Source organism: Pelodiscus sinensis, chromosome 1, assembly GCF_049634645.1.
Source record: "Pelodiscus sinensis isolate JC-2024 chromosome 1, ASM4963464v1, whole genome shotgun sequence".
Lineage (NCBI taxonomy): Eukaryota > Metazoa > Chordata > Testudines > Trionychidae > Pelodiscus > Pelodiscus sinensis.
The window spans coordinates 284,348,205-284,375,733 of NC_134711.1; the positions used below are offsets into that span (position 1 = coordinate 284,348,205).

General features: G+C 39.8%; 1 protein-coding gene across 2 annotated transcripts in view; it reads right to left on the bottom strand.

The window, feature by feature from the left end:
• VWA8 (von Willebrand factor A domain containing 8) overlaps positions 1–27,529 on the bottom strand; it is a 251,624-nt gene that overhangs the window by 90,585 nt on the left and 133,510 nt on the right. For both annotated transcript variants that reach the window (XM_075918951.1, XM_075918952.1), the window contains exons 21-25: positions 26,236–26,312; positions 9,324–9,399; positions 7,889–8,024; positions 5,424–5,543; positions 3,848–4,053 (exon numbers count right to left, since the gene is read on the bottom strand). In XM_075918951.1, coding sequence (XP_075775066.1) covers positions 3,848–4,053; positions 5,424–5,543; positions 7,889–8,024; positions 9,324–9,399; positions 26,236–26,312 — 615 coding nt within the window. The remainder of the gene's footprint in view (positions 1–3,847; positions 4,054–5,423; positions 5,544–7,888; positions 8,025–9,323; positions 9,400–26,235; positions 26,313–27,529) is intronic.

Below are 27,529 nucleotides of genomic sequence, written 5' to 3' on the forward strand. Positions count from 1 at the left end.
CCAACAACAACTTTACAAGACTGTGTAACATTGTTATTTGGTGATGCTTGCCAGTACAACATATATGCTAATTACAGATTATTTGGGGCTATGGCATTAAGGAAGAACAAAAAGGGTACTTTCTTCTCAACTAGTGGTTCTCACACTTTTTGGCCCATAGCTCACTTGGCTCAATCCAAACCTTTCTGTGGACCACCAGTTGCTAATTGATACTCACCATTAATTACATAATTACACCCAAGCCATTTCACTAGTGCTGCAGCTAGGAAGAATGATTTAATTTAAATTATTAAACAGATTAAGCATTTTAACTTTCTCGTGTTAGTTTATGAAATTTCATTTTAAATAAAGTAAAATATTAATTTATGTCCAACACAAAAGGTTTCAATGTTTTCTTTATTTATGACAGAAGTGGGAACCTTTCTGGGTTGGGGGTCACTGACACACACAAAAATCAATCAGAGACCACACAAGTGAGAAGCAAAAAAACTCCCAAAATATCCCAACCCTCACTGATGTGACCTCACAACTCCTCTGGTGCTCCAGCCCTATGGGGCGAGGAGGAGGGACAGGGAGAACTGAGGTTCAGGGCTTCCCATAATCCAGATTTACTTTTCTGGAGTTCCAGAGTTGATTTTGTGGACCCCGTTAGGCTCCCGGGTGGGCACAAAAATGAGGGGTTCAGTGTGTGGGACAGGGTGGCCAGCAAGTGGGATAGGGATGGGGCTGCAGGATCTGGGCAGAAGGTAGGGAGCAGGAGGGGGTGAGGGTACAAGGTCTGGGTGGGACGTAGGGTGCAGAAGCAGGCTGGGAGTAGTGTGTCTGGCAAGGGGAGAGGGAGCAAAAGCAAGGGAGGGTGCAGGAGCAACGGTGGATGCAGGGCAGGATGGGGGTAGAGTGTCTGGCTAGAGGGGAGGGCGCAGGAGCACGGAAGCATACAGGAGGGTTCGGGATAGGTTATTTGGCCAGAAGAAAGGGTACAGGAGCAAGAGAGGGTACAGAAGCAGTCTGGGGTAGGGAGTCTGGCCATGGGTGAGTGGACAGGAGCAAGGGAGGGTGCAGATTAAGGATGACAAGGACTAGTTGACTCTCCGCCTCCCCCTCCCCCCCCCCGTGCCTCTATCAGGTAAAAGCAGCAAAGGAGGGGGGAGAGGGGAAGAGGAGGTACTGCAAAGTGGCAGCGCCACACAGAGCATGTACCTGGGCTCCATGCAGCACTGCTGCTTTGAAATGCTGTGGCAATGTTTCAAAGGGGCAGCGCCGCACAGCTGATCCAGGACTCAGCTGTGCAGAACTGCCCCTTTGAAATGAACTGCCACTTTAGCATTTCAAAGCAGCGCCGCACAAAGCTGACCCTAGGATCCATGCGGTGCTGCTCCTTTGAAATGCTGCCATGGCATTTGCTTGGTCAGCTAGGGAGTCCCCAGCTGATCCCAGGTTCTGGGGAAATGCTGCGTGGAGCCTGGGATCAGCTGGGGAGTCCCTAGCTGACCCCAGGCTCTGCGTGGCATTGAAGCATGGAGCCCGGGTCAGCGGGGGACTCAGAGTCCCCCTGTTGACCCTAGGCTTCATGAGGGTGCTTCTGCCTTGAAATCACAAGAGCTTCCACTGAGGACTCATGCAAATTTCAAAGCTGGCACCCGCAAGCAGCCCTGAGCAGCGGGACTTCCTGCTGGACCTGGTCTGCATGCACAAGTGCCTATCCACTAGTTGAGTAGTTGATGGAAATTCCATCGACTAATAAATTACTCGATATTTAACATCCTTAGTGCAGAGTGTGGCCAGGAGGGATGATGCAAGAGCAAGGGAAGGTGTAGGAGGAAGCTGGGAGTGCAGATTCTTGGCAGGGGGAGTGAGGGAAATTGGGACGTGGGGGTCTGGGCATAAGTGAGGGTGCTTACTTGGCTTCATGCCCCGTCACTCCCAAGTATGGCTTTGCACTGTTCCCATTGGTGGGGAAATCCTCCAGACAACATCACTATGCTGCCGTTCCCCCAACGGGGTGGGGAGGGGGCGGAGCAGCAGCACATGGAGCCGCTTTCTCTACCTCTCTGCATGAGCTAGGTATGACGGGGAAGGTTGGGGCTTTTTTCACCACATCTCCCTCCCCAACGAACCCTCTGAGGAGGAAGCCAGAGCTGGTGCTCCAGCCTGGAGCTCCAAGGCTGGAGCAGCTGCGCAGACTCCCCACTGTGTGTGTGGGGAGAGGCTGAGCTTGAGCCATGGATTACCTGTATGGCGGATGCAGACCATTAGTGATCCATGGACTGCACTTTGAGAACCACTGTTCTAAACAAATCTGCCTTTCAACAGTTTGGCAGTCCATTCTTTCCTCTTTCATTTCACTTTCATTATTTATTTTACTAATAATATGATACTAGTTTCTATTAATCTAGTAAATCATTATGGCCTTCCCAATAACATTCAAGTTCATTTGATGGGAAGACCTCAACTTTTAGACGTGTAGTTTATTCTGTCCAGGATAGTTATTAATTCATAAACTTTCTAATTATCAGCTTTGTTATGCTGTATTTACATAACACTAGCACCCAAAGGCCTCATCTGCAGTAGTTCCAAAGATACAACTAAGACTGAAGAGTGACAAAGTCTCTGCTCTAGAAATCTAGAAGTACTAGGTACAAGTATCATTGTAACTTAGAAATAATATAATATGTCTGAACCATATTTTAGGCCATGTTTTCACTCTATGGAAGATTGGTGGCTTCCAGGATCAATCTTCAAGAGTTTGATTTAGTGGGTCTAGTAAAGACCCACTAAATCAAATTCAAAGGAGTAAGGGAAGCTGACGGGAGCATTTGTTCTTGTCGGCCTCCCACTATGGGGACAGCGGAAAATTTGAATTAAGGTATGTCTACTCCAGCTACTCCCTCCCCTGTAGTGTAGATGTGGCCTAAGTCACATACACACACAGATATGACACCCTCTGCCCTTTGGCCCACCATCACACAGCTCCATTGTGCTGTCTGAATACACATGTAAAAATGGCACTTGTGCCAAAGAATTTACAATAAGAAACATTAAAATAATTATTACAAAAATATTTCTAATAAATATAAATGTAACACTATAACATCATAAATCTAAGGAACAGTACTATAATAATTACATTACCTACATCATAGTTTTTAAATAGTAAAAATATTTGTATTCTTTATTTCAAATAAGCAACAAATGTGCTTCAAGATATAAAGCAATTATTCTATTAGCAGAGATCAGAACCTAACTCTAACCTTTTAATTTTATTATTTAATCAGAATTCAGGATATTGCACTGAAATTGACTATGTGAGGCAGTCAAGGTATATAAGCAACTGTTTGCCAAGAGTATATTCATGTGACAATTTTGACAATAACATCTGATTTTTGATCTATTATTCTTAAGCAACAGTGTTCATTTTCCCATAAAGTCATTGTAAATAAAAAACGAAATAGCAGGTAAATCACTCTTATATTATTCTTATAAAAGCACAGGGAATTCCTTCAGATAGATAATAAGAACAATGCATAATAGGCTCCCTTTCTCTCTTACACACAAAGAACACAATGAAAGATAAAAATGTACTGTATGCATTGTACACACTTACAAATAAATGTTCACAAAGATCTAACTACCAAGGAACACATAAGACCCCATCAATGTACTATCTGAGCATCTAGAGATTATTACTTTTTCTAAATGTAGTTGTGGGCAGATCCTTACATCCAAAAGTTTGATTTATCACTTTAAACAAAATTCGTTATATTTGAAGGTTTTCCAAAAAGTATAGTGCATTACTGTTCATTTAATTTGTTGCATTCTTTTGAATTCAAGATAATGCATATTGTACCTGTAAATGTTTTACTATATTTACAACCTCTCTGGTTGAATAAGGATAGTTAATAATTCCTTGGTCAGCCAAGCTTCTCAGTTCTCCAAAAGCAGCTACCAGTTTCTGAAGGATTGGCTCAGGAACATCCGGTCCATACTGTCTAAGCATAGCCAGTTCAGACTGCGGTTTGGGATTATCAACTGCATGGCAGCTAAAAATATCCCCTAAAATAAAAAAATATATATATACATATATATAGCATATATATCAGCCTTTATAAAAAGAGAGTTAATAATAACACTTAGATCTTATACTATATCCAATCTAAGATAGTGGAAAACCCCTGAAAGCCTTTGAGAAGTATTGAGCACCCGCCGACTGAAAACAAAATTTTTAATTGCTCTTCATGATAATGAGAATTAAGGCTACATTAGAAATACCTGAAGGCAAGGTAGCCCTCACCCCAAAGATAGAACAGGAATCTCTGACCTGTTACTATAGTTCCCCTGAAAAGAGAACTTGTTCATGAAGTCTTTTTTTAAGCACTCTATTAGGTAAGTGCTGTTTCCACAAATGCCTGGTTGTCTGTCTATCTGATAGTGCCAAAGGAAAGACCACAGGAGGTAGCTTTGAAAAGCTTGTCCACTACCACACTTCCCTCAGTCAAGGAGGTGGAAAAGACAGTACATTTCAGTACACGGATAATTTCTGAAGGCCTATGGAAACCAGACCCAATCCATTTGGCCACAGTATCTGGACACTTGGAAGCCTTCCCTTAAAATCTTGAAGAGAATGAAAAAAGAAATCTATTAACTTGTATCTAACCTGTCTAATAGCACCTTGAATATGCTTCTGAAGTCAAAGAGACAAGGTCTTTTCCATTCTAGATTCAGAATAGGGAAAATCAGAAGGGAAGGGTGTCATGCCTAGGTGAAAGGGGGCACTTTTTTGGTAGAAATAAGGACAGTTATAAAAGACCAATTTGTTACTATGAAGTACCAATATGGACAGTGGGAAAGCACTTGAGCAGTCTCATGTGAGCAGGAAGAGAGGAAATATTAACCATATATCCTGGTCCAGCACTGCTAAGTGAATTTCACTGGGAAAAGGTCTACAACATGGACACCCCTTAGGGTGATAGAAATGTAGCCGTGTTAGTCTGGGGTAGTTGAAGCAAAATGCAGGACAATGTAGCACTTTAAAGACTAACAAGATGGTTTATTAGATGATGAGCTTTCGTGGGCCAGACCCACTTCCTCAGATCAAATAGTGGAAGACCCCCTTAGGGTGGCATTATATCTGATCTTGAGGACCACTTTCCTGAAAGAGTCCTGGATTGTCCTTGCTCACTGGACATATGTGAAACTTACTTTCTTGATGTGTTGATGTCCATCCCAAACAGGGTCATGTCTGAAACTATGAGTCCTCAGGGCCCCAAATTAATTGATTTAGCAATCTTTTCCCCACTACAGCTACCCCATGCTTCCGTTCACCAAGAGATCAAGTAAAACAAAGAAAGCTAGTGTTTTTCCCACATCCAATGGCATTTCATATATCTGATTTACAGTTTTCCCATTTAATACATATCACTTACCTAGTGTGCCAAAAAAATCATTACCCAAAAACGGAAATCCAGGTCTATTTGCTAGTACTATCATTCTAAAATCAGGATGAATTACTATTATATTTTCTCTTCCATCTATATTAGCAGGATCTGCAAAAATAGATTGTTAAAAATGTTTTAATTTTGCAATTTATGAACCAAACAATAGAAATATATACATCTTCAAAAAGCACAAGAGGCTTTATCAGCATGTTGCTTCACTATGACAGCTCTGGGCTCTTGCCTATAATTATTTTGTTTCATAAAGTGTTGGACTCTAAATCTATATGAATAATTTGTTCTAAGGGCAATGATGCATTGAATTTCTCAGAACCAGAACAACTTGTGCCTTCAGTAAAACTTGTGGGAGAAGGCTGGTACAGGAAATATTCATTAGAAACCCCCTGTGGAGATTTCCACACACTGCCTTGTGTGAGAGAGGGAGACAAAATCTGTGGTTTGCTCTCATACAGAAAACGGTGTCCATAATCTTGAAGGGCCCTGGAAATCTCTGAGCAGGTCTACACTACAAGGGCAGGTTGATCTAAGTTACACAATTTCAGTTACATTAGTAACATAATTTAAATCAATGGTTCTCAAGGGTCCACGGCCGTCTTACAGGCGGTCTACAGCTTGAGCTCAGCCACTACCCTCCACCATGCAGCTCAGATTTCTCGCTCGGAGGGCATGTGGGGAGGAGGAGGGAGAGGGGGAGGTTAAGAAAGCTCTGACCATGGGGTCTACACTGCACTGTGTCGACAGAAAAAACTCTCCTGTAAACTCCTCTTTCTCATCTTGTCCTGCTGGAGTACCAAAGTCCACAGGAGACTGATCAGCAATCACTCAGTGGATCTTTACTAGACTTGCTAAATAGACAGTTGGTGAATTGATCACAGTAGCGTCGATCCACTCCATAGTGGTGACAAGTCCTGAGGGAGGCCAGAACCATGTGTATAGAAAATGTGCTAACTGGCTCAGGTTGGGCTTCTCCACCAGCACCCTGGCAGCACACCTTTACTGATAGATACCCACAGGAAACCTCTCACAATTACACAGTCAAGGTTTTAAAGAGCCAGACACAATTTCTTTTAAATGACTCCCTTGAGATTTGTGGTTACTCAGTATAATTCTGGGGTTGTATCACCTGAATACTGAATAATTACTTCATTCATACTTAAATCAGTGTTCCTAATCTATTTCAAAGAAAAAAAAATTCTCTATTTTCATCATGCATATAACATCGCATTGACTAACAGTAAACATACATTTTAAATACAGCTGTGCTCCAAAAAATAACTGTAAAAATTCCGTGTTTTCAGTTTTTTTCTTTTCTAGTTGATAAATTCCAATGATGAAATTTTGTCAGCGTACAACTAAAACAGCAAAAAAACAAAAGAACAAAACCAAACCCCACGCAATCATTTTTGCTAACCGCAAATTCAAAATCTAAGATAAGGATATCACAGGCCAAAATATGCTGTAAACAACAGAACTACACAGTTGTTACCTAGAGGACTTGGTCGAATGCATCCTTATTTGAAGTGTTGAAGGCAGAGCTCAACTTAATTTAGTTGCCAAGCAAGAAAAGCCTCCTTTTTGCCTTGTAAAATGACAAAGTTTTCATAACAGTAACAACTGAAATATTGACATGGTGTCCAGCAGACAAGTTTACGGAGTTTTTCTACAAAGTACTATACTTTAAACACTAATTAACTGCTAACATTTGCACAGCAAGGCTACGTCTGTACTGTGCTGTTTTGCGCAACAAACATGCAAATGAGGTGAAGCATGGAATATTGCTGTGCCATATCTGCATAATTAATGAGCAGCCACTTTTTGCGCAAGAGGCTTTTGCACAAAAAGGAGCTGTCTACATGGCTTCTTTTTGCACAAAAAAACCCTCTTGCGCAAGAGCCGTTCTTCCTCTTCTTTGAGGAAAGAGGCTCTTTCATAGTAAAAGCAATTGCTGGAACATGGAAACATACTGGCTGTGTCTAAACTGGCATGAACTTCCGGAACTGCTTAAAACAGAATACTATTCTGTTTTCAGTTTTTCTGGAAAAGGAGCGTCTACATTGGCAGGCTGCTTTTCCGGAAAAGCCCTTTTTCCGGAAAAGCGTCTGTGGCCAATGTAGACACGCTTTTCCGGAAAAGAGCCCCGATCGCCATTTTCGCAATCGGGGCTTTTTTCCGGAAAAGACTACTGGGCTGTCTACACTGGCCCTTTTCCGGAAAAAAGTGTTCCGGAATAAGGACTTATGCCCGAGCGGGAGCAGAATAGTTTTTCCGGAATAGCGGCTGATTTTGTACAGTAGAGCGTCGTTGCTTTTCCGGAAATTCAAGGGCCAGTGTAGACAGCTCGCAGCTTATTCCGGAAAAGCAGCTGATTTTCCGGAATAAGTGGCCCAGTGTAGACACAGCCACTATGTTTTACAAAAGCTATAAAAGCAACTTACTGGCAATAAGGCGCCTTCCATCTGACAGAACCATTTCTCCACTTTCCACAAGAGTTTTTAAAATACAGGTAACATTTGTAGGTGCTTTGTCTGCCTCATCAATAACCAGAATATGCCCCAACTTGACTGCTTTCACCTAAATGACAGAAGAAATGGACTGTCATACAAACACATACACACACAAAACTGCAGTATTAATTTCTCAATTCCTTGTAGTAACATCTTGCATTTGCCCTCTATTATTTAATATAGAAAAAAAACCAAAGGGGCAGAAAGTGGTTACTAATATTAGGGATGTAAAATCCCATTTAATTAGTTAACTGGTTAAAAGTTAAGTTTAACTGGTTAACTGATTAAACAGGAGTGAGTGGAGGGGTTGCTCCAGCCAGACAAGGAGAACCACACACACCCTGCTACAGACACAGGCTGCTCCAGCCTGGCTGCTTCTGGCCCCACACAAGGCTGCCAGGTCCAAGACTTTGTGGGGCTGGAAGTGGCAGACCCACACGGGGCTGGCAGAGCCACTGCTGCTTCTAGTGAAAGATGATGTTTACCAGTTAATCGGTTACCTGTTAACATCCCTAACTAATATAGCAATATTAAAACATAAACAAATTGTTGCTTAATAAACTGAAGAAAGAAATGGGCACTGTTAATACTAAAAATGTGTGTTTTCAGCAGGGCTGTCAATGAATTGCAATTAATCCGCACAATTAACTCAAAAAATCAATCACAATAAATCACAGTTTTAATTGTACGGTTAACAGCAGAATACCAATCGAAATGTATTATAATTGTTTTCTACATTTTTAAATCGATCGATTTCAATTCTAACACAGAAGACAAAGTGCTCACTTTATAGTATTATTTTTATTACAAATATAGGCACTGTAAAAAAGATGAACAACTAGTATTTTTTCAATTCATCCCATACAAGTGAAGTAGTGTAATCTCTTGATTGTGAAAACAACAAAGTGTCCTGTGGCATCTTAGAGACTAACAGATTTATTAGGGCATAAGCTTTTGTGGGTAAAACCCACTTCATCAGATGAATTGAAGCAGAAATTACAGAGGCAGAGGTATATCTGTAAGTACAAGTATAACAAAAGAATGGAGTTACTTATCAAGTGCAGGATCAGTGTTAATGAGGCCAATTCAGTCAGGATGGATATGCCTCAATCATAGCAGCTGAGGAGGAGGTGTAAATACCAAGAAGGGAAAGTTGCCTTTGTACTGGCAATTTACTTACTATACTGGATTCTGTTGCTGAATAATAATATAGTCTAATGAAAGTTACAGTTCCCAGACCACAAGGATAAGGATATTATAGCTTAGCTCTGAATTCCTTGGCTATCGTGAAGCCTCCAATATACTTGACATTATTTTATAAATGGAAATATATTCTCAAATCTATAAACATAATTTAAATACTGACCAGTGGTGAGTCTTCATATGTAATACGTCCATCTTTAACCGAAGGCTGCAAAGTAAGGCTCTGTACAGTGGTATCTCTGAGATTTAAAAAAATGCAATTAGAAACAAAAGAAAACTGACTTTTAGTTATAAACTAAAAGGGAAAAAATAAAAACTGAAAGTCCTATTTGGAATCAATACTGTGGCATTTTCAATTCTCTAGGAGGGAAAGCAATGATAACTGCAAAAGCCCACACACCATTATACAACAATAGCCAGAGTGCAGAAACTCATGGAACCAGTCTAGAGGTTTGAGTGGCATAGTGATGTCATGTATGAGATATAATTTTATTTTTTCACTGCATGAGGTACCAAAGTGGCAGGTGTTTGGGAGCCCCAGAGAGCCTCACTTTCTATTTCTTTTTAAAACCCATAAAAAGATGCAGACTGAGGAGTGTCCATCACCATGATCCCTAATTATTCAGAGAAGTTAGTGTTCAGCAGTCCCTCTTCCTCACTCAAGGTTTTCATAGCAACTCCTAGCCCTTTAAATCTAGCAAGTGAAAAATACAAGCATTGAAGCCCACTTCTCCCATATGAAAGTGCAATGTGGTACCACTAGTTCTGGGTATAGCATGCACGTTTTAAATTATAATTGCCATGGGGAACATTTCCAAATGTCAAAGAAATCTCCTCAGATAAATTAAACTGCTTAGCAGTGTCAAAGTGAATTGCCCTGCTCCATACTAGTATCTCCAAGAGAAACTGATATTATATATAAAATAGTTTATTTTAAAAAAATTACTACCTGAAATGATTCAGATAGGATAACTATTTTACTGGCCCTTGATTCATCACTATATCATAAAGTACTAAATTTAGTTGCTGGTTTTTGGGGGTTTCATGGCATGATATTCCTTTCTTTCCAAAACAACATTCATATAGGGAAGTTCTTTAAAAACAGTCTGATGGAAATGTGGGAACAGTTTTAACTTCAGTTAGTACAATCAACTTCAATTAAAACTAAATGAGCATCAAATGAAGAACAGGTTGTAGTTTAGAAAGCTCAAACACAATTTCTCTTTATCTGATCAAACCACAGACCTTATTATAAGATTTGATTTATAAAAAACCACGCTCACCTTCATAGCCACATACTGAACTAGGATTATTTGCTTAACCTAAGGCTATTCATCCCTCAAAACTTTACTTTAGATTTATCTTCAGATTTTTTAAACATGTTTGCAAAACCAGACTTCATAGACACAGGAAATCAAATATAGCATTGTTTGTAGCAAACTGTAAAATGACAAGCATCCAATTTTAACTGAAATCTGGAAACAGTTAACATCCAAACCTCCTTTATTTGCTGTCCGTACAATTTATATCCCCAACAACAAAGGTCATGATTGATCTGCTACAAGGTTTCTACTAAAAACAAAAAACAAAAAACAAACACCCCCAAGAAAGATCATAATAAAAATACAAACTGCTAATTAAATCTTTGCAGTGGGGTATTATTTGCAGATAAATGCAACATGAAACATCATTTTCCTACTACTGTAGACACCATTTCTATTTTGCTCAGATAAATCAATACTAGATGCAGAAAAACTTCAGCTATGGAAATGTCTTTTATTCTTTGATTACTAATTACTTATAATATATAACAAATTCTCAGATGCTATTATTTGGCATAATTTCACTTCAGTTATAATCTTTAGTCCAAACCCATAGTACCTTAAGGCTACAAGCACTTTATGACACATAAACCATGGCAATCAAATACTAGAACACACTGATCCAGTGATCAATTAAATCTGAAATAAATAATTTTTCAAGTTCTCCAAGGTAAGATACTTCTCATATATTTACAGGACTGTTCAAAGCATAAAGGGCACAACAAAGGTACAAATATTGGAGTACAATGGGAATAGGAGATCAATGGAGCATAAATCACTGTCTGACCATTAACAAAAAAAAAAAGAAAAAGAGGGAACCAGCGTAGAGACAAAAGGACTCAGGAACTATATATATATAGTGAAATTATGAATAGGCATAGGAGGGTGAGGCAGAACTGGAACAGAAAAATGACAAGAGACCAATAAGTGCATTCAGTGTAAATAAAAACATTAATTCAGCTGGTTGTAGTTAATCATATACAGTACAAAACATCCTCTGTCAGAAACAAAAAGGTCCCCATCTACACAGAATACTAAAATAATGTATTAGCATCATGCTAATTAATAAGTAGCACAAATTCCTAATAACAACAATTTTCAAAACAAAGAAACTCTGAAAAAGGCAACTTTGGGGGAAATCAACACTGAAAGCAGTTAGAAGAGAAATCAGATGACATAAGGCAGAAATATTTTAATCAGGAAGTCTGCAAAATAACTGTAGAATTGTTCCTACTGCCATGCAGGAGTTACAGAACATGCATAACACATTCCAGTATCTCCTGACAGAACAAGTAAATCTGAAGAAAAATAGTTTTGCATGGCATTAGAAAGTATCCAGGGTAACTACAAAGCAGTTCCAAATCTCTTTTCAATTCCCTGGCTATTCTCCACTCCTTCTCTTTTTGCAGTATTTCCAAAAAGTATTCGGGGGATTTGAAGTTAATGAGGGAAGCTGAATGTCTGGCCTAGCGCAGAACTAATTCCCATGATTTCCCTACCATCTTCAAGATCAGTAGAACTGAATGCAAAACTCCAATATTTGCTTAGCATATCAGGTGCAATAGTTATTAACAACCTGTTTGATTATGTTGACTTCAGTGTTTCCTTTCCTAAACATAAAATAAACTATTAGGCTACGTCTAGACTGCAAGCCTCTTTCAAAAGAGGCTTTTTCAAAAGATACTTTCGAAAAAGCTTCTTTCAAAAAAGAACATCTAGACTACAATCAGTACTTTCGAAAAAGCAAGCTATTTTTTCCGAAAGAGAGCACCCAGGCAGTCTGGATGCTCTCTTTCGAAAAAGCACAGTTTGCATTACATAGCGCCTTTTTTTGAAAGAGCACTTTCGAAAAAAGGCGTTATTCCTCATGAAATGAGGAGTACCGCCGTCGAAAGAAAAGCCACGTTCTTTCGATTTAATTTCGAAAGAACACGGCTGTAGTCTAGATGCAGGTGAAGTTTTTTCGAAAAAAGGCTACTTTTTTCGAAAAAACCCTGCAGTCTAGACACAGCCTTACAGATATAAAGGGAAAGCAGCATGCTTTTTCTCTGTGTTAAAAGTTGAAAAGCTGTATTAAATCAATGTTCAGCAATAAACTTTTGAAAGAACAATACATAATGTTTTGTTCAGTTATGAACATTTCAGAGTGACAAACCACCTCCATTCCCGAGTTCATAACTCTGAGGTTCTACCATATGCTATATTTGAAAGACTTCTCCACATTGCTGACTGTTGATTTTTTTAACATTAAAACTATAAATAATTGGCATTTTTGTCACCAGTACGCAGAATTTCACACCTACACCAAATGACCTAAACACTCAGTTTCCCTAGTTCATGTTTACTAATTAGTATCAGTAAGCAGGCTCTCACAGAGCATTGCAGCCTCATCACACTCTGCACACAAGCAAGGAAGTGGGAATATAGGAGCTGGTGAGAAAAACAGTCTGATAAATTGTCATCCTGTTTAAGTGGGACAACTCATTCTGTCCTATTTAAAGCAGAAACCAAAAAAACATGTAGTGCATTCCTACTGGCTTATTTTTGCTTGTACAAAAAGAAAAGCCCTTCAACTCTTCTAGATTGGGGTGGGCAATAATTTTTTGCCGGGGACCACTTCGGAAATTTTTGAAGTTGTCCCGGGCCGCACAGGAAGGGGCAGGGCATTGAGCAGAAGGGGCGTGGACAAGATATTTCAGGGTTCCTCATCCCCAGACAATGATTAATCTGACGATGAGGGAGTGCCTTTGCCCCCACCCCACATTCCCCCAAAGTGCCCATGCCCCTGGCATGGGAGGAAACTTCCCTCACTCTCCTGCCTCTAGGCCAATTAGGCCGTGTCCAGACTCAGGGGTTTTTTCGGGAAAAGTAGCCTTTTCCCGAAAAAACTTCCCCTGCGTCCAGACTCAAGCCGCGTTCTTTTGAAATTATTTCGAAAGAACGCGGCTTTTCTTTCGATGGCGGTAAACCTCAATTTACGAGGAAGAACGCCTTCTTTCGAAAGTTCCTCTTTCGAAAGAAGGCGTTCTTCAATGTAAAGAGGTCGTCTTCGAAAGAGAGCATCCAGACTCGCTGGGTGCTCTCTTTCGAAAAAGCGGATTTCTCTTTCGAAAGATCCGCCTGCAGTCTAGATGCGATCTTTCGAAAGAGGCTATTTCGAAAGATGCTTTCGAAAGAGCCTCTTTCGAAAGAAGCCTGCAGTCGAGACATAGCCTTAGGGCTTAGAGGCAGGGGAGCAGGTGAAGCCTTCTCCTCTCTGCCCCCACCCTGCGAGCAGCGCGAAAGCGCCACATGGTCCTGGCAGGGCGGGAGGAGGCTTTGTATACTCCCCTGCCTCGAGGCCCTAATTGGCCTGGGGGAGGGGGAGCATGCACAGCCTCCTCCCACCCTGCCAGGAGCATGTGGCACTTTGAAGCGTCGTCCACAGCTCGCGGGGTGGGGGCAGAGTGGAGAAGGCTTTTCGTGCTCCCTCTCCTCCAAGCCCTAAATGGCTTGGGGGCGGGGGAGCAGCAGGGCCTTTGCAGGCCTTTGCCCACCCTGTTCTAGATCATGATTCTGCTGGGTTCATGACAGTGTCTCCAAAACACTTGTTGACATTTTTTCCCTTACTCCATCCCACAACTGTATGGCTGTGTCTAGACTGGCCAGTTTTTCCGGAAAATCAGCTGCTTTTCCGGAAAAACTTGCCAGCTGTCTACACTGGCCGCTTGAATTTCTGAAAAAGTACTGACTTCCTACTGTAAGAAATCAGTGCTTTTTATGGAAATACTATGCTGCTCCCGTTCGGGCAAAAGTCCTTTTTGCGCAAAACTTTTGCGCAAAAGGGCCAAGGTAGACAGCTGAGATTTGTTTTGCGCAAAAAAGCCCTGATCGCGAAAATGATGCTTTTGCGGAAAAGTGTCCATGCCAATCTAGACGCACTTTTCTGAAAATGCTTTTAACAGAAAACTTTTCCGTTAAAAGCATTTCCGGAAAATCATGCCAGTCTAGACGTAGCCTACTTGTTTTACTTAGGCAGGTTTTCCTTCTGTTAGATATGCATTGTTGCCGGTGCTTTGTTTAGCTCAGATGGATTTTTTTTTCTGGGATTTACACATTTGTTCAACACTAACTTGTCTCAATTAGTTACACGTTCTCTGACTTAGATTCCCTATATTCAATGGAGTAGCTGTGAGACCTCTAAAGTCCCACTAGCAGAAGTACTTACTGAACAAGATTCTTTCTTTAAAATTACTGGTGGTGGAGGAGAAGAGGTAATCCTTCTGCTGACTCTGACCATTTCCTTTAAAACTATGTAAGTCTTAAAAAAATAATCTATTTTGGGGGAAAGAGATGCAATAGGTGGCTTATAAAATGCAGTCACTTCTTCACTAAGGGACTGGATCAAAATTACTATTTATTTCACAAAGGCCACCAAGGGAGACTAGATGGAAATTACTACTTATTTCACTTAGGAAATTACTACTATTTCCACCAACCACTTGGTTCCCCATACCAACTTGGATCATAATTCAAATCAACCAGCTACAGAATTGATATAGTAGATTGGTGTGGAGCTAGTCTACAGAAACAAATCTACTCTGCACTGGACAGGGAAAGATGGAAGGAAATAGTGAGGGAGGCTTTGGACACCAACGGGTGCTGAGCCCATGGTTGTTGTTGATGATGATGAACTATAGAATAGACGTTTCCATATTCTATTGCCAATTTCCAAGTCCTCTAAGTCAGGGATTTTCAAACTTTGGGTTGCAGCTTGTCAGGGTAAACCACTGGCTTCCTGCAAGATGCTTTGTTTACCTGAGTGGCGGCATGCATGGTTGCTCACAGCAGCCACGGTACAACATTCCTGGTCAATGGGAACTGTGGGAAGCTGTGCAGGCTGGGCCACCACTTCCTTCATCTCCTGTTGGCCAGAGATGTTGAATCACAGCCTTGGGAGATGAGAGTGGCTGTATCTATGGATGCTCAAACAAACAAAGCATCTTGAGGGTTTACCTTTATAAACCACGACCCAAAGGAACTAATTTCTTCCCCCAATGCAAGACTGCTGGGATGAGCCTTTCTTACTGCAAAAACTGGAGGTAGTGCATATTTATTCATCAGGTTTGTGGCTTGACCACATTCCTTCCATCCTTATTCCCAATTAATATTTTTAAAGCTGTTTGGAAATGCTAAATTATTAATAAATGTAGTATTAAACAATAATTTCTGAACTGGAAAGAGCCAGGTACAAGTCTTGTCTTGAGTGAGACAGGCTATGGGAGAGATCAGTGCTAGAAGGAATACCACTGAGTAACAAATTTTCCCTTCTGAATCCTGACCTCTTCCCCATTCTGAGACACATGAGATGTAATTAGGCAGGCGGATGAAGCAAGAGATAAGCAGGACAAAACAACGATGTTCCTGTTTTCCTAGAATTGGTATTATAAGCGTATTCCAAGCAGTTTCTCGCTGAATAATGTTTCCACTGAGGACTGAATGTCAAGCTAGTAATGCTAGTTGACAGTGTCCAGGTGACAGCTTTACAGATTTCTTCTGTAGTGGCTGATGTATTTTCCACCTATGGCATTACTTGGAAAATGTTTGAACAAACTCTGATTCCTTTTATAACCGACTTGCAACTAACAGCAAAACAAGCATATGACACTGTTTAACTGAGATGGGAGAGTGAACGGTCTAAGGCATGTTATAAAGAATCCAGTGCAAACATCTGGTTTCACTGGGGATAATTTTTCTATCATGAAAACAGCAGGAGAATTTTGTCCAAATCCTTGTGTAGGCGGAGAGGACGCAATGTTAGGAGAATTTCTTTGGAAAATTTTTCCATATCATTTAGGATCTGCAGCTCAACAGCCAGATACAGGAACTTGCCATGTGATTCAAGATCCAGCCTGCTAGGAAGACAGCTGGCTCCTCTCAGGAGGTGAAGAGACTGACAACTGCTTCTTCCTTCTTTATCTTTCAAATTCCACTTCTTATTGGTAAAATGGGAGAAAGCGAAAGACCTGATTCGGCCATGTATTCAGGCAGAATTCTAGTGAACTCTGCTCTGCTTTCATGATTAAAAATAGTCTCACCTTTGTATTTCAGCTGAACATAAATACATCATTCTGGGGTAACTGAGGTTGATGGGTATTTGGAGAAATATTTAGTGGCTCAGGGACTGTTTTGTGTAATTGCTGATGGCTTAGCTACTCTTTTCTTGTGTTTAGTGTTCCCTGATTGCTATCTTATCTGGATGCTTTGGAGCCTTTGTGACACCTACCATCTCTGTGTGCACTTACAATTATATCCCCTAAGGCCCGGTCTACAGTAAAGGGGAAAGTTGACTTAAGATATGTTAATTATGTAACTGGAGTCCAAGTATCTTAAATCGTGTTTTAGTGCCAATCGCTGAGCAGGAGTTGACAGAAGCACATGCTCCCATTGGCTTCCCTTACACCTTATGAGGAGCAGGACTATCAGCGATGACAAGAGTGCCCTCTCAGTTTGAATTACCCGCTAATTTGAACCCCGGAAGATTGACTGAAGCAGCTTTGATTTTCCCCATAGCGTAGACCAGTCCTAAGATTCCTCAGCCAAGCTACTATCATTATTTCAGCAATACATTTACTTGTTTAACATTAACAGAACTACTTGTGCTACAAAAGGTACAACTCAGCATGAGGAAGGTGGCAGAATCAAGACCGCAGAAACTATATGTCAAATTAACCTTTGTAATCACTGTGCCATTTTCAAAGAGAGAAATAATAAATCCCCCCCCAAATATTTTATTACATTATAATGAAATTATCTCATCCTACTTTCTAACTCCTCGATGAGGGAAATGTCCTACAACTCTCGCACTGTGTGAAAGAACAGGTTTCACTCAGTGAACAGCTGGAAACCCTTACAGCAACTTTAGGGAGAAGTGAAAATCTCTGCTCTTTATCTTAATTGTACTTCTCCATGACTGCCAAACAGCAGCAAATTTGAGCTGAGTTCAGTTTCCAACAAAGTAAACAAGCTCTCTAGCAGCTAGAATCTGCCAATTTCTGTGCCAGCCATTTAGGCAGTTTATGAAAGGCGGTTTATGGAAATCGAAAACATAAACTTGGACAATGACTGAACACACACACAAAAATGAAAACGGCATTCACGTAATAGTCACTGCTTCAATCTCTTTGATGGAGATAAATTTATATTGCAAAAGTATTATTGTTAATGTATATTTCTCATCTCATAAACTGTTCAAAGAATAAAGCACGTTAGGCTATTTTGTTCAGTGATGCGTGAAAAATATAATAGTTTACACATGATTTTCTATTATTCAAATTTATAACAAAGAATAGATATTATTATTATTTAGAGGTCTGCATAGAATGCAGAAAAAACACTTTCAACTGGTACATCAGGTAAAATATTGTCACTTAATACTTCTTCCTTATTTTGGCACAATTGCCCATGAATACATATAACTCAACCTAAAACTTCAAGCTCAGTAAGAGAACAATTTAAGGAATTCTCTGGGACATTAACACAAAAATGGGTTTCCTGTGATTGATAACTTGTAAAATTCAGTGTGGCTCACCCATATTGGTTCCAAGATATTAGAGAGAGAAGATGGGTGAGTTAGTATCTTTTATTGGACCTTTTATTCTACTGGTGAGAGAAACAAGCTTTAGAGCCCCACAGAGCTTCTCATTGTGACTTGAAAGCTTTGTTTCTCTCACCAGCAGTAGTACGTGTAAGATGGGTATACCTGCCAAGCTCAGGCATGCATGCAGATATATTTTGCCATTTACATTGTTTTGTGCTGTCCTAGATTTTAGCTACCCTGGTAAGAGAAAGATGCCCATCAAACATCAGCTGGCAAGAACAGCTATATCTTAATTCTACTATATAAGCTGCCCAAGATCACTAAAGCTCTTCTTTCAAAGCAACTTTTTAATTTAAAATAAATAAACCTGAAGTCAAAGCTTAAAGGGTAATTTTAAATTATCCAACTGGGAATGCAGATAATTAGATTTTACAATGATTATGTGATCTGTAAAGAATGGAAAGAAAATTATCAAAAGATTAACACACAATTTGTACAAAACATTGCTTGTAGGGACACCAAAAACTCATTCTCAGTCCCCCTTTCATTTGATTATTAAAGATCTTGAAATAATCATGTTTATTTTGAAAAGGACAGCATGTGTGTCAAGTCAGTATCTTCTGTTTAAAACTGGAATACTTCAGCAATTTAGCAGTGAAGTAGAAAAAGCACAAGACACATTTTATAGCTTTTCAAACCAGAAATTAATATAATCCCTTTAATCATCAACCACTAAAACAATATACTGTAGTAGCTAAGACAGGGAGGTATAGGTTCTCAGCCAGAAAGAAGCTACACTTCAAGAAGCCATTATGGGCACCAATTTAGCCCTCCCACTTGTGGGCACCAATTCAATCCAGTTTCCAATGGAGATTTTATAGGGAGCATTCTGTCAAGACAGAGACAGACAGACATGCTGAAGTTCTCAAGCAGCACTTTCTACTTGTACATTTTTATCACTATCAACAATTAGGATATGTATAGTGAAACAGATGTTTACCCTTATTGACAAATCTAATCCCTCCAACCTAAAGATATTTTAAAACTTGGTGTCTCCCCACAACTAAATACTTTTTTAAAAAACTAACTGAGGATATTGTATTCAAGAGTTCAATGCAGTAGATACAAGAGGAACACTAGAGTTTCTATGGTTTTGAAATTACATGTAACTACATAAAGTTTGTTTATACATATAATCTGATCTAATCTGGATTTTTAAACTATACTTTGGAAATATGAATATTTTGGTATGTTCACATGTAACCAAAGATTTTAGTGAGTAGAACGGGCCTGGTTCAAATTTCATACTTGCTCAATTTGGCTGAAGCTTTAACAAAGCGTACATACACACACTTTCATAGCTACATCACTGAATTCTTTGAAACGTCCTGCTTAACAGAAATCCAGAATTCCTGATTTGTAATATTTGAAAACTTAACCTTCTACATGTGATCACTTGACAATTCTTAAGAGGTCTTCTTAAGCTAAAATACTTAATATAAGAATGGAGTCAACTGTTACCACAAACAGATTTTGAATCTGACAGGTATCTTTAGATTCACATTCAAATCCAGGAAAATAAATATCAAAATAGGAACACAAACCAGACAATTGAGCTAATATTTGTTTTTTAAAAGCATTTTGATCACTTTTGCTCTGTTCTTTCAAAAAGCCTTATAACTCTGGAATCATCTATAGATCTTCTAAAGACAAAACGTCAAAATCAATCCTCCAATTTTCTCTTCCATTATATAGCTGAACAATAAGTAGGACTGAGTGGACTTGTAGGATCTGAAGTTTTACATTGTTTAGTTTCTGAGTGCAGTTATATTACCAAACAAACAAACAAACAAACAAACAAAACATCAACCCACAAAACACCCAACACTCTACATTTGTACGTTGCACTTGTTATACTCAGAAGAAGCACACGGAATCTTTTTAGAGAAAAAGGCAAGATGTCACATTTATTAAGAATACAGTATCAAAGCAGCTAGCACATGCTTCAAAAAGACAAGCTCACTCCAGACAAAGGGTTTCATATTTTATTCTTAATAAACTGGGTGTCTTGCTTTTTCCCCGAAAAAGATGAGAGGGACTAGATTTGGAGCATCTTATAAGAAGTCTTATAAGCATAACACACTTTCACAATAGAGAGATTGCCCTCCAGTACTTGTATGAGGGGAATTGAAAAATACTATTTATTTTGCTTATCTTTTTTACAGTGCAAATATTTGCAATAAAAATAATAATATAAAGTAAGCAGTATACACTTTGTATTCTAGGTCATAACTGAAATCAATCTATTTGAAAATGTAGAACATCCAAAAATATTTAATAAATTTCAGTTGGTAGTTTACTCTTTAAAAGTATGATTAAAGCTGTGATTAACTGCTATTTTTAAAATCGCAATTAATTGTTTTGAGCTAAGTGTGACTAATCAACAGCCCTACACAGAAGCCTATCCATGTTAGCTATTTCTGAGGATTTCATTAAGCTTGAATAGAATGGGGTGAATTCCACAGTTCCCAGGTGCTGAAACTTTTTACCCCTTCTTAAAGGTTTTTTTTACCACTTTGATTAGCTATAGCCCAAGCTGTACAGACTTGACAACTAAATTTTCTTCCAAGAAAAAGCTTGAGTCAGGATTCTACACAGAAAGAATTTATAATGGAAATGTAGAGATAACTATTATGCACTTGAACCTTTGTTATCCAGGTGTCCCTAATCTGGGAACATCCGTGGTTCGGACTCTGACAGGGGGAGGAGAAAGTGGCTCTGTGCACTGCTACTCCCCCCACCCCAGCTGGGGGAAGAGCAGCAAAGCAAATTGCTTCCTTGGAGGCTTTTCTCCCTCTGCTCCCATAGCGGTAGGGTGGGGGGGGGGGAAGAGGGGGAATGCCTGGGAGTGTCAGGAGGCCCGGAGCTACTCACATCCCCCTCTCAGACATCCCTCACCCCCTGAATTCCTGCACCCTCCCTCCCAGACCCGATATGTATTGCTGTCTATGTTACATGTGAAATAAAAATTCAATACTTTGAAAAATGTTATTTTCACCTTCAAAAGAAAAAGTAAATGAATACCCATAGTCTGGAAAATTTCATAACCATCATAGCCTATTTCTTGCAGTTGCTAGAATAAAGAGATTTATGTATATCTCTAGACAAAAAAGGGTGGCATCTTAACAGAAAGGAAGAATGAGTGAGATGACAAGATGGCTGAGGTACGGTTCCCCCCCTCCCCTGCTTTTCTGTACCTTTTCTGCTGGAAAGAGACAAGCTTTTGAACTTACACAGAACTCTTCTTCAGAAAGAACTCTATCACAAGTGTATTCTAAAAAAGCAGCTTGATAGTGGAAATACATTTAAAACAAAGAGATGCATTACTAAATGCTTAAATAATAGAAGATATTTGCATTTCAGCAAAAGCCTTTTTCCATATATCATTATCTTCTAATGTGACAGTAGAAGAGAAGCAAAATGACTCTTTTCCATTTTATTATACCAAAGGAGTCTTCTTATGCTGTTTTTGTATAGCAGCTGGGAGCTTACATTTTTTTATCTGTTACTCTCATCAGTGCTAAGAAGGGTTTATAGTCTAACAATGCACATTTTTTTTCCTTGAGTCTTCTAAAAAGCTTTACTTTTCCCATTGTGGAATCTCTTTGCTATGAGAGGCTTTGTAAATTTTAAGTAAATTCTCTCACCTCTATTTTTCTTCAAATTTATGAAGGCTCTCCCACACCCCACTCCATACCTCCATTTAAATAAAATCACATTTTTAGAGTAATTTATTCTACTAACTTTGGTGTCAATTTTTTAATACACAATTTTTCATTTCTCTTCATGTGATGACAATTTTTAACTAGTAAAATAACAGACAATAACAGACAACAAAAGTTAGACATGTCAAAAGACAGCCTAAGACCATTAAAATAATGTTGCTAACAGTTTATAATTTAAAAACTCATAAATACTTGATTATGATTTTACAAATAGGGTGCCTTTCATTTAGAGGGATCTCAAAGTTCCTAAGAAACTTCCAATGTAAGAATCAGTTCACCCACAAATTAAGTATAATCTCTTTGAGAAAGAAATGTGACAAGCATTCAACAGCACGAAACAACACTAAAAAATAGTTTAGGACAGCATGTAAAAAAACTCAAAACCTACAAATTGCAACTACAGACAGAACATAATTATCCAAATAAGAATTCAGCCAGGATTCTACACAACACTTCACACACTTGTAAATAAAAATGCCATGGAGTCTGTAATGACCACAAATAGTCAAATTCTCCGTTAATGTTTACATACTGCCTCAGAAGGAAGAGTACAACTTATCATATTCACTAACTGTAAATAATTGTTTTCTTGGCATTTTCCCATACTTAGCACAGCCCTACTTATTTTATGAATTTAAAGCCACATTTTGCATGTCTGCTTGTAATGGGGTAGCCATTGACCAAGACCATATTCATGGCCAGGGTAGCTTTGCAGGCACCTAGCCCCCTTCTTGCCAGTTGTTTACTAACTGCACACAAGCTTTACCATGGATAACAGTACTCCCTGCCTGGGGCTGATTTAATAACAACAGCAGTTCTTAAAAATCCTCAGGGTCCCAAAATACAGTCTATCATCACACAACAGTCCATTCTTCACTCTGGTGTCTTCTCTCACAGCTGTAGCGCTTTTTCTGTCCCAGTCTGTACTCAGAGCCTATATTCCCAGTTCTTCCTAGCTAGATCTTAGCATTCTGGCACTGGCGTGTAAGCCCCCAAACTTCTAGGAACAAGCATTCTGGGTTGCCCTACAGGAGCAACCACTGATCTATACTGATTGATTCTTTGGTGAAGTGTCTGAGAAGTCTGATCTATACTGATGGAAAAATCCCTTCCATTAGAGAAACAGCTGCAGCACCTTACCAATACTGCTGAAGCCACTATGGCAGGAGTTGGCAATCTATGGCTCTCTAGGGAGACAGATATGGCTCTTCTGGAGTCTCAACTCAGCCCCCTTGCTCCTCCCTCAACAAGGAGCCATTGCTGGCACTGCAGCCTTACGCCCGCCCCCCCCCCCCCCAAGACAAACTGCAATGGGGGGAGAAAGCCTGGAGGCACCCTGCTGGATCCCGCACATGGGGAACAAGCAGAGAAAAAAATGACTTTGAATGACAGCATTTTCCTTCCCCCTGGCATGACAGAAACCAGGAACCAAAGATGGCTCCCTGTGTACTGCTAATTTTTTCCCTTGGTACACACTTCCCGCAGCCTACCCTGCCAACCCTTCCCGAAAACATGTTACGTGGTGCCTGCTGCTCAGCACAAAAACAAGTGCCCCCAACACCTCATGCCCAGACCCCCTCCAACTCACACCCCCGGCCAGACAGCCTGCCCCCAAATCCCCTGGCCAAAATCCCCCTGCCTCCTGGCCAGAAACCACTTGTCCTGTTCCTCCTGGACAAAATCCCCCCTGCCCTCTGCCCCCATCCAGACACCGCTTGCTCCAAGCCCTCTGGCCTGTGAGCCAGTCCCCTCGCCAAAATACCCCAACCCCACCCCCCTGGCCAAATTCCCCATGCCCTCTGCCCCAGCCAGTCAGCCTGACCTATGTTCAAAATCCCCCCCGCCTCCTGGCCACTCAGCCTACCCCCTGTCTAAAATCCCTCCTGCTCCCAGGCCCCCAGCCAAAATCCTCCCCTGCTCTCTGCCCCCGGCCAATCAGACTGCCCCAAATTCCCCCTGCTCACTGGCCAACCCCTCCCGCCCTGACCTTTGTGGATCGGTCGACCAGGGAAGCCTTTGTTGACCGCTCCCTTATGCCTTGTGAAACTAGGTTTACCAGAGCGGTCTAGACTGCCCTGCTGTGCCGGATCAGCTGATCGTCGGCACAGCTTGGCGGCCATTTTTATTTTACTGAAGCAGGGATTATTTAAATTCCCGCTTCTTTGCCTATGCTGAATAAACGCTTTTACATAGCTCCGTCAACGGAGCCATGTAGTCTAGACATAGCCTCTAATACAGATCTTTGTTGACCACTTGTTCTGAATTTTGATGTAGTTTGAATCTTTGATTTGAAAAAGCTGCCAACCCCTGCACTCTTGTGTAGACATACCCTTACCATATGGCACACTACTTCAGGGTAGATTCATATGCCTACTCTAAATGTTTATGTAAACAAACTCTTAGTTCCCCTGAAAGTCAACAGAATTAGATGCTTTTAAAAATGGAGCTTATAGCATTACAACTGCTATAGTGCTGCAGCTATACCACTGCAACAGCATTGTGTGAATGCTCCCTACATTGATAAAAAGGTGGTTTTTTTTTTGTTAATTTAGTTAATCCATTTTTCCAAGAGATGGTAATCAGATGAAAGGAAGAATTTTTCAGTCTGCTTATCTGCATCTATTCCAGTTAGATCAATCTAAATATGGAACTCAGAGAGTGAAATGTTTCAGTGCTCTGAATAACACATCTAGTTCACACTAATTTTTAAGGTGTATATCTGAGAGTTCTAAGTCACTGAGAAATTTTTGAAAACTTTTACACTGCACAATTTTTTCAAAATAAATTCCAATATTTACTGTGGTCCAACTAATGCTAAAGATGCGTCTCATTAAAAAAAGGCCTTAACTACTGTTATGCTCAATTGCAGCAATTTCTTCTGCAGCAATTCATTAATTATAAACACTATTAAGGACATGTGATATTTAAAAATACATGTCGTTAGTTCCAAAAAGTAAAATATTTTGTTGCATTATAGTACTTACTTGTACTTCACCACTTACTTGTACTTCACCAACCTATTCTTGTACTTCACCACTATGTACATATATTACATAATTATTATGCAGACACAGCTGTTCCAATGTTGATCAAACTCATACATGTGAGTAGTATGCCTGAATTAAATAAATGCGTGCCTGTCCAAGAACAGGTGCTACATACTACAAACTATTATCCTGTATAATAGGTCTCTCATGGGGATTCAGAGTCCCAAGGTATGGAACTGATATGTGAACACTGATTTCAGATGAGATAAAGTGAGATGGAATTAATCTTCACCTCTACATTTTAAGGAATGCAGAGAACATGGGCAAGCAGTCAAATAATGAAAGGGCTACGGAAGAGAAAATCACAACCCATCAGTTACAGTATATTTGCCTTCAGTCTCCACCACCTGACACTTGCAGAATCTAGTCAAATTGATGGAAGTTTATAGGAAGCGTAACTCTGCTGATAATAGGCTTCATATAACCCAAGTATTAAAATATTAACAACTATGACAGTAAGAAAAGTTTGCAGTTACTTTCCTGCAGTAAACAGTATGTGTTAATGTGTTCAGATGAGCTGATGCCAGCCAGTTACTGAGCCACAGAAATACTGCAAAAAACAATAGGTGATCATCACCCCAAGGCAAAGATCACACATTTTTTAATAAAGACAATTTCTATATTGTCAATCAACTGGCTACTGGCTGAAGAGAAAGACAGCTATAGAACCATTAACTACAACAAAGCACATATCTTTTGTAAACCTACACACACACATGACAACTTACCTGACACTGGATTCTGAAAATATGCCTCATTATTTATTACCACCATCACTGAAAAGTCCTATAGCATTAAATATAAATAGACTTGAACCTCTTTAATCCAGCAATCCTGGGAAACAGCATTTGCCTGAAAAGCCTCCAGCAGAGCATGTCACTGTGCTGCCATTCCCCCATAAGAGGGGGGAGGGCAAGTGGCAGTGCGCAGAGCTGCTTCCGCCTCTACCCACCAGGGTCTATACAAGAGGTGTTCCCGAATTAGGGACACCCAGGCTGTGTCTCCACTGCATCCCTTTTCCGGAAAAGGGATGCAGATTAGACACTTCGGAATTGCAAATCCGCGGGGGATTTAAATATCCCCCGCAGCATTTGCATTTACATGGCTGCCGCTTTTTTCCGGCTTGGGGATAAGCCGGAGAAAAGCGCCAGTCTAGACGCGATTCTCCGGAAAATAAGCCCTTTTCCGGAGGATTTCTTATTCCTACTTTCAATATAAATAATAAACACAATATAAATAATAAACACAAATTTGAGAATATGAGATGTAAATATCTAAAAGCCAAGTAGTGAAAATCAAGATGACATTAAAAGAAACACATCATATCAAGAGATATTCTTACCTATGCAGCTGTAAATATTCTCTAGGTCTATTTAACAGGTGAAGGAATTGGTCAACAATCTTGTTTTTTCCCACACCCTGCAATAATATATATATTTTTTAAATTACAAAAAAAGAAGACTATTTTAACGTCCAAGAATTGTCAAGAGAATAAAGTCAGAACTCCTTTACAATATAGCAAAATCTCACACCACAAGATATGATCACATTTACAATACTATTTTTCCTAACAACATATTTTGTCTGTCCTAATACACACACACACACACACACACACAGTGATACAGTATGTGTGTGTGGGGGGGCGAGGTGTGTGTGTGTATGTGTGTATATATACACACATCCACACATATATTATACAAGTAACAGCTGAACAGAAATAGATGTGCAGCAGTTATCATATTACCAGTTGTACTTTCCCTCTTAGAAATATTATTAGTTTTGTAGTTCTTATTTCTAGTCTTTATTTCATATTCAGCGTTATTGGTTTAAAAAGACAGCAGATTTAACATGTACAGGTTGAGCATCTCTAGTTCGGCACTCTCTGGTCCAGCAACACCTATGGTCCAGCCTCATTTTTTGAGGCTTACAGGATCTTTCAAAAAAGTGCCCCGTTTTCAAAAGAACTGCTTTTAGACTGCAGTTTCAATTTCGAAATAGCGCTTTTTCAAAAGAGCGCCATTACGTGATTATGCAACTGAAGCACGGAATATTTAAATCCCGTCTTCATTTGCACTTTCAAAGTGCTTCATTTACATCCCTCTGCCGACAGAGAGATGTAGTTGAAACACACCCTTAGGAATGAAAAATCAAAGGCACAACTACAAAATGGGGAATAAAGGGCTAAGTGGCTGAAATGGATGCGGTGATTATAGTGGATCACAAAATAAATATGAGTCAACAATGTGACACTGTTATGAAAAAGGTTAATATCTTTGTGGGGTGTATTACAAGGAGTGTCCTATATAAGACATAGGAGGAAAAAGGTCTTGCATTCACTAGGCCTCAGCTGGAGTACTATGTTCAATTCGTGGATGATTGTTTTTAAAAAAATTTGACCTATAAGGAAAGGTTAAAAAATGTGGATGTTTAGTCTTGAGAAAACACAATTGATATGTTAAGAGCTATTATAAAGAGGACTGTGATCAATTTTTCTCCATGTCCACTAAAAATAGGACAAGAAGTAAGGGTCTTAATCTGCAGCCAAGGATATTTACATTAGATATTAGGAAAAACTTTCTAAATAAAAGGATAGATAAGTTCTGGAATAGGTTTCTACAGGCGATTGTGGAATT